The 8609-nt window shown below is 26.2% G+C and overlaps 1 protein-coding gene across 1 annotated transcript; it reads left to right on the forward strand.

Annotated features, from left to right (window-relative positions):
* The first annotated feature begins 381 nt into the window (after window positions 1-381).
* On the forward strand, window positions 382-2652 carry LOC117177908 (protein PXR1-like). The gene is made up of 3 exons (XM_033369000.1): window positions 382-664; window positions 2257-2370; window positions 2513-2652. Exons 1-3 carry the CDS (start codon window positions 382-384, stop codon window positions 2650-2652), a joined length of 537 nt encoding a protein of 178 aa, XP_033224891.1.
* The last annotated feature ends 5957 nt before the right edge of the window (window positions 2653-8609 follow it).

The raw sequence follows: 8609 nt of genomic DNA on the forward strand, positions 1-8609 counted from the left end.
TTTAGTCGAACATGCAACTATTTTGTTGAAAATTCATGTTTTTTTTTATTAAAAATTTGATATTTCTGCTGGAAAATTATTTTTTTTTTAAATTCGGTTTTTGATCGAAGAATCATCATTCTAGTTAATAATTTCGTTTTTTCCTAAAAATTAATCTTTTGCCTAAAAATCATTTTTTTTTTTGTAAATCCTTTTATTTTGTTAAAAATGCTATATCTATTATTTTTTGGCTTATAAAGCCTGTTATCGATACAGTTAAAAAAATATTTTCTGGCTTCTCCAATTAAGCGCGAGGTTGGATGGGAGAGGGGGGCTGTAAAAATTAGATTGTTTTTAGCTTCTCCTGGAGGGTGGTTTTCTCATCAAGAGAAATAATACAGAATGAAGAAAAAGTCTTCTTGTTGTGTTCCGAAAAATTTGCCGACGGGAATGAAGAATTTGAGCGAACCAGATGAAAGGGAATGTCATCGCGAAGGAAGGAAGAAAGAAAGAGATTTACGTGCAAAAGTTGTCCCGTCCCGTCTCTTTCGCACGTTCCGGCGATGCGAATCAAATCAGGATTTTCGAGCGACAGACACACAAAAACCTGGAAATCTTCTCCTCGTTTTTGCCCTTGCCCTTTTGATTCTCAGCCTCCAGGGCGATTCTCAGAGAGTCACGAATCGTTGAAATATTAGAGAAAAAAATTAATCTTTCACCAAAAATGGAACAATTAAATTTTCATTTTGACAAATTAATTGTCTAGAAACAATAACAACGAATTTTGAACAGAATTGCTGTATTTTTCAACTGAAAAAAGAAAATTAATTTTCAGCCCAAAGACTAATTTTTTTCATCAAAAGACGAATTTTCAACTAAATTCATAAATATTGAACAACAAAAATTAATTTTTAAACAAAAACAAAATAATTTTCAAGCCAAAAATATCGAATTTTCAAAAAAAAAACAAGGAATTTTAACCAAATTATTGAATTGTCAACTAAAAAAAATAAATTTTGAACAACAAATGGAATTGTTAAATTTTCCTAAAAAAATAATTAATTTTTAACTAAAAAGATTTATTCTATATTCAAAGTATGAAATTTCCAACAACAACAAAAAACATCAATTATCAACCAAAGTATTCAATTCTCAAGTAAGAAATTCAATTTATATGAAAAACTTCAATTTTCCAAGAAAAAAATCATGTCCAACTAAAGAGATTAATTTTCTGTAAAAAATGTAAAAAAAACACGAATATTAATGTTCTATAATCAAGATTTAACAAAAGCTGAAATAGTTAACTTTTTATAAAAAAATAAAATTTCAGCTAAGAAGATTGATTTTTCACAACCATAAAAACCGAGTTTTCAACTAAGTTGGTGAATATTCACGCAGCAAAAATCAATTTTTAACTAAAAAAAGAAATTTTCTATTAAAAATAACGAATTTTCAACAAAAAAACATGACTTTGCAACCAAATAGTTAAATTTACAACTAAAAAAGTTCATTTTTAGACGAAAGCTTTTTTTTACCATAAATACTAATTTTCAACTAAATTGATGAATCTTCAACCAAAAAAGTGAATTTGTAAATATAAAGAATAATATTCGATCAAAAATATTGACTTTTCCACAAAAAAACATGCATTTTGTAACCAAATAGTTAAATTTTTTAACTAAAAAAGATCATTTATAAACCATAAATAAAATAGTCAAATTTTTATTTGAGATCATTCATTTTCAACGAAAAAAAAAGAAAAAATAGTTTGGGTTAAAAATTGAGATCTTTTGTTGCAAAAGCTTTTGTGTTTAAAAATTCAACTGTACCATTAATGTTGAAAATTAATCTTTGTTAGTTTCAAATTCAACTATTTAGTTTTAAATCAACTTTTTTCTTGAAAAGTCGTTTTATTTTTGGTAAAAAATGAAATAATTGATTTAGACATAAACTGCTTTATAAACAATATTTTTTTGTTAAAGTTGCATAATTTTATTCAAAAAATTATATGAAAAATCAACTAATACTTTGCTTAATCTTTTGAATCGATAATTCGGTTCATTTTTTGTTGTAAGATAATTTTTTCCCGTCAAGAATTCGTCTTTCTGGACTGAATTGATGTCTTCTATTTGAAAAGCCTTTTTTGGTTAAAAATCAATAATTATTCTTTAGTTGAAAATTCAACTATTTGCAAAAGTTTATATTTTTGTTCCAGAATTGAACTATTTTGTTACAAAAATGCAACTATTTTGTAAAAATCCATCTTTCTTGGTTCAGAAGTCAACCCAGAAGAAGGAGGAGAACTAGAAAACGAAGGAATGGGAGGAGAAGAAGAAAAAGGAGGAAGAGGAGGAGGAAGAGAAGGAGAAGGAAAGGGAGGAGGAGGATTCTGTGAGGGAGAAAAAGTAGAAGAAGAAGAAAAAGAAGGAGAATGAGGGGGAGAAGAAGAATATAAAGATGGAAAGGGATAAGGAGGAGAAAGAAAAAGCAGAAGAAGGAGCTAAAGAAGAAGATTAAAAATAATACGAAGCAGATAAAGCAAAAGAAAAAGCAAAAGAAGAAAAATGGAAGGAGGAGAAAAAGAAGAACAAGAAGATGAGGAAGAAGAAGAAACAGAAGAAGCAGAAGAAGGAGAAGAATAAGAAGGAGGAGGAGGAAAAGAAGAAGGAGTAGAATATGAAGAGAAAAGGGAGAAGAAGCAGAAGAAAGAGATGAAGAAGGTGATTCAGAAAAGAAGAATGAGAAGAAGGAGGAGGGGAAAAGAAGGTGGAAAAAAAGAAGCAGGAGGAGGAGGAGGAGGAGAAAAAGATAAAGAAAAAGTCGAAGAAATAGGAGGAGAAGAAGCCGGAGAATGAGAAGGAGGGTCAGAAGATAATGAAGAAAAAGAAGCAAAAGAAGGAGGAGAGAAAGAACAAGATGAACAACAACAAGAATAAAAAGAAGGAGGAGGAGGAGAAAAAGAAGGAGCGGGAGGAAAAGAAGCAGGAGCCGAATATGAAGAAGAAAAAGGCGAAGATGCAGAAGAAGGAGACAAAGAAGAAGCGGAAAAATGAGAAGAAGCAGAATAATGAGGAGAAGCAGATTAATAATAAGGGGGAGGAGGAGGGAAGAAGGGGGAGGAGAAGAAGAAAAAAAGGAAAACGGTGAAGAGTAAGAAGAAGGAAGGAATGAAGAAGAGGAAGAGGAAGGAGAGGAAGATGAAGAAAAAGATGCAGAAGAAGTAGGAAAAGAAGAAGCAGAAAAATAAGAGGAAGAAGAAGAAGGAGAGAAAGAAGAAGAAGAAGAAGAGGAAGAAGAGAAAGAAGAAGAGGAAAAAGAGGAAGAAGAAGCAATTTGTCTCGGGTGTTGAGCACGAAAGAAAGAAAGAAAAGAAGGAACATTTGTAAGTTTTGTTCGGACTAGAATTCCCACTTGGCCAATAAGAATAAGAATAAAAATAGCAATAAGGTTACCGACAGGAGTAGGCATGCATGCATACATTTGATATTATATACAATACCATAAAGGTTTGGATCCCGTAGTGCGGAATTTCTATTATCCGGATTCAGGCCTAACACGATTTTGAGGTTTCTCTGCCAGAGACCACCTTCCTTCCTTTAGAATTATTGAGATTCTTTCTTTCTTTCTTACATAAAGGCTACAACCAACGCCCACATGACCGGCAGACTGACGTCCAGAAAAGGTTTCTTCAGAATATCGGTTCTTCTTTTGATCCTACCGAAATCTTAAAAGTCCTAATTACATTTTACATCGCAAGTGTGAAGTGGAAATTATTTTCCACTTGCTAATTGGAAACGGGTGGAAAAATTCTTGCTAGGGTCCAAAAAGGCTCCTCCAAAGTTTCATTGTCAACCACTTGTACTAAATTTGAACTGCTTTATAAAAAAAATTATTTTTTAAGGATTCATAATCTTAGTTGAAAATTTAAACTATTCCATTTTTGGATTAAAAGTCATCTTTTTTAGATGAAAATTCAACTATTTTGTTAAATAATCAACTTCGGAATTTAAAGTTGAAATACTCTGTAATATGATTCATTTTTGTGGTTGAAGATTCATATTTCTTTTAAGTTCAAAATTTAACTATACCATTTTGAGTTCAAAATTAATTTTTTTTTTAGTAGAAAATTCAACCATTTATATAAAAAATAAACCACTTTGCTCAGAGTTAAACTATTTGATAAGGAATTCACCTTTTTGGTTTAAAGTTTAACTATTTTGTTCAAAAAATTTTTTAACAATATTTATCATTTTAATAGAAAATTGAACAGTTTTGTTGTAAATTAACTTTTTTATCGAAAATTCTTGGAAAAATCCACTTATTGTTTAGAGTTAAAATACTTGGTTATTTTCATTTTTTTTTCAATGAAAATTATTTATTTTAGTTAAATATTCATTTGATTGGTTTAAAGATGTTCTAATTTATTCCAAATTCACTTTTTAGGTTGAAGATTAGTCATTATAATTAAAAATTTAAATATATGATTCAAAATGAACGTTTTTCCCCTGCGTCAGAAAAAACTATTTTTACGAAGGTCTGTCTGTCTGCCTGTCTGTCTGTAGTCTGTAATCTGTATTCTGTAGACACGATAACTTTCAAAAAATTTATCAGATTGGATTCTGCTTTCGCACACTTTTTTAAGGCCTCAAAAGAAAGAAAGAGTTCGTAAACGAGCTATTTTGGATGAACATTCAAAAAGTGGACGCATCTTCAAAATTTTTGAGACCATTTTTTTCAAGATTATAAAATTCTATGCACGGTTATTTATAGTACTCGAAAACTCGAACAATTTATCCTCATGACTTTTTTCGATAACAGGAAAATTATCAGAGTTTTAGCATTTTCAACATCCAAAACACCAAACTAAAATGAACATTTTAAGTCAAACAACACAAGATATGAAAAAAAGTCAAGAACAAAAAACATTGATTGTTGAAAGACCTAAAAGATCATCATAACATTTTTTTTAATTTGGTCAAACAGTTGAAAATTCAAATTTGAATAGTGCAAAAAATAATGAAAAATTCCATTTTGCGGTCAAACTTTGCAACATTCGAAAAAAAAAGGAATTGACTAAAATTACGCGCCCTGAAAAGATTAAAAAGTTTGCCATTAATCACTTTTTGACACAAGATACAATAAAATTTTTAATAATACTTTTTATTTCAATAGAATGCGCATTTTTTTAATGATAAAAATAAGACAATGAAAATACTTTTGTTCCAATACTAATGCTTATTATGAATAGTAATCATATAAATTCATTTAAATAATATAAATTTTTCTTGGTAGTTAGGAATTAAATCTATAAAGTAAAATAAAAAATAAAAATATTAAAGTAATCTTTAAAAATAAGATTTGTACTTTATTTTACAATATCTGAATAAGCAGCCCCAGCCCGAGGTACAGACATATATATAATATATATTTGATATAATTGAGTGGAACTATAATGTACAAAAGTTAAGCCTATACGTATCTTACTTATTTGCCAAAAAGAACTTTACGTGATAAGCATGTGCTCGTTAAAGCCGAAGGAGCTTTAACCAAAGAGAATTCACAAGCACCAAATAACAGTTGTCGGCGTATAAGAAGATACATATCTTACTTATTTGCCAAAAAAAAATGTACGTGATGAGAATGTGTTCGTTAAAGCCGAAGGAGCTTTAACAAAAGAGAATTCACGGTCACCAAATAACAGTTGCTGATATAAAAGACAATACGTATCTTACTTATTTGCCAAAAAAAATGTTGTTGGCAATGTTATGTTGCCACGTATTTAAATTTTAAAAATTGAAGCGCAATAATAAGATTAAATTTTTGCAATAAAAATTATCAAATATAAAGAAGAAAATATGTTGATGAGTAAATAAAAATAAACTAATTATTAATTTAGAAAAATGCTAGTGAGTTTAAGATATATATAAAGGTTTTGAGATAACTGAAAAATAATTTAAAACCTGAAAGGATTCAAATTTCATTTTTAGATTTTTTTGAAGATTTTAAACAAAAAAATTTCAAGGTTTTTGAGGATTTTAAAAGGTTTCAAAGGGATAAACCAATTAGTAAGATTTTTAAAGAAAATTGATAATTATTTTTTATTCTGAATTATTAATTTCAAGAGAATACTTTTTACAATTTTAAAGGATTCTCAAAATTGACAAAAAAGAATCTGTAAGATTTGAATTAAATTGTTTTAACTTTGAAGTATTTTCAAATAATTTTAGAAAAACGTTGAATAATTTTCATAAATATTTAGAAATTTTGTAAAAATTCCAGGACAAATTTGAATTTTAACTCATTCCAAAAAAGTTAATGCAAAATATAGAGCTTAAAAAAATTGTAAGTATTTTAAGGACTTTGAAAGGTTTAAAGATATACAACAATTTTCTTAAGATACCTGGGAAAATTTAGGACCATTTTTTAATTTTTTTAAATAGTTTTAAAAGAATATTAAACAAGATTTCAAAAGAAACACAGGTTTTGGTAAAAGAATAACGATTGAAAAATTGTTAATTTCTTACGAATTAAAATTTAATTAATTTATGTTCTAATATAAAAAATTTTCAATAAAAAAAATTATAATCGTTCAATTTGTATTGTTCCAGAATTGAATATGATAGCTAGGATTAAAAATTTAGAATCTTCGAACTTGACAACTTATAAAAGTTTGAATAAAAAAATCAACTTATTGTTTAAAGTTAAAATATTTTGTCATTTTACTTTTTTCTAATGAAAATTATTTATTTTAGTTGAAAAATTCAACTGCTCGGTTTAAAGATGAACTACTTTGTTCAAAATTCAATTTTTGTTGTTGTTGATGATTCATCATTATAGTTAAAAGTTTAAATATTTAATTAAAAATGAAAGTTTTGTAAAATATTAGTTTGATTTTTATTTGAAAAATAATTTCTTATTTGGCTCAAAATTTACATGTTTTGTAAAAAATCAACTGTTTGATTTAAAGTTGAACTTCTTTATGAAAAATGAACATTTTAAGTTAAAGAAAAATATTTTTTTTCAGTACAAAGTTGAACAATACCTTAACTTTTTTATAGAAAATTTATTTCAATTTTGGTTGCAAATTCATTATAGTTGAAAATTTAACTATTTAGTTTTGAATTGACTTTTTTGTTGAAAATTCGTTTCATTTTTGTATGAAAATTAAATTTTTAAGTTGACAATACAGCTATTTGGTTGCAAATGAATTTTTTTTGCAGCAAATTAAAACAATTCTTGGTTGAAGTAAAAAATTTTAGTAAAAAATAATTTTTTTTTAGTTTTTGGTTGAAATTTTTTTTTTTTAGTTCAATATTTAACTATACCATTTTTTGTTGAAAATTATGCATTTTTAATTTAAAAAATGAACTATTTGCTTGATATTTTCAACTATTTAGTTAAAAGTTCACACATCAACTAGTTAATTTAATTTTGAACTAATTTGTGAAAAATTCAACATTTTAATTCAAAATTCAATTATTTAGTTGTAAATTAACTTTTCGGTTGAAAATTCATTTTTTGGTTGAAGATCTAAACACCATTTTTTGTTCAAAAATCATCTTTTCAGTCCAATATTTAACTATTTGGTAGCAAATAAACTTTTTTGCACCAAACACTAATATTTTATTGTTGAAAAATTAACTTTTTGTTTTAAAGTTAAACTGCGTCGTAAAAAATTCTTTTTTCACATTGAAGCAAATTAATTTTTTTAGTTTAAGATTTAATTATACGATTTTTTTTTTGTCAAATCAACAACATGGTTTAAAATTCAACTAATTGAAGTTGAAAATTTATATTTTTAGTCGAAAATTTAACTATTCGGTTCATTCTAATTGAAAATTAATTTGTTTTCAGTGCCATGGTTAATAATACCATTTTTTGTTGAAAATTATTCTATTTTTTTTAATAAATTAAACTATTTGGTTAACAAATTCAACTCTTTAGTTAAAAGTTCAAACATCAGCTACTAGATTTAAAGTTGAGCTTCTTTGTTAAAAATTGATTATTTTCGTGAAAGATTCATAATTTCAGTTTAAAATTCAATTATTTTGTTGCAAATTAACTTTTTTATTGAAAATCCGTTTACAATTTTGATTAAAAATTAATTTTCTCAGTTGAACATTTAAATACGCCATTTTTGGTTCAAAAATCAACTATTTGGTTTGAAGTTGAACTAATTTGTAAAGAATCAATCATTTTAGTTAAAATGTAACTATTTGGTATTAAATTGACTTTTAGTTTAGAAATCTCGTTTCATTTTTGATTAAAAGTTAATTTTTTTTCCTTGAAAATTAATTTTTTTTAGTTCTGAATTAAACTATACCATTTTTAGTTGAAAATTAATATTTTTTTCGTCAAAAAATAAACTATACCATTTTTTAATAAAAATTAATCTTTTATCGTTGAAAATTGAATTATTTGTTCGAAAAATTAACTTTTAGTTTTAAATTTTAACTTCGTCGAAAAAAACTGAAGAAAAATTATTTTTTAGATAAAAATTTAATTATATAATTTCTTGTTTAAAAAATAAGTACTTGGTTTAAAGTTGATCTAAGTTGTACAATGTTTTTTTTTTTTATTTGAATATTGATCATTTTATTTAAAAAATTGAACTATTCGGTTTTAAATTA

The sequence above is a fragment of the Belonocnema kinseyi genome, chromosome 1, assembly GCF_010883055.1.
Source record: "Belonocnema kinseyi isolate 2016_QV_RU_SX_M_011 chromosome 1, B_treatae_v1, whole genome shotgun sequence".
Classification (NCBI taxonomy): domain Eukaryota; kingdom Metazoa; phylum Arthropoda; class Insecta; order Hymenoptera; family Cynipidae; genus Belonocnema; species Belonocnema kinseyi.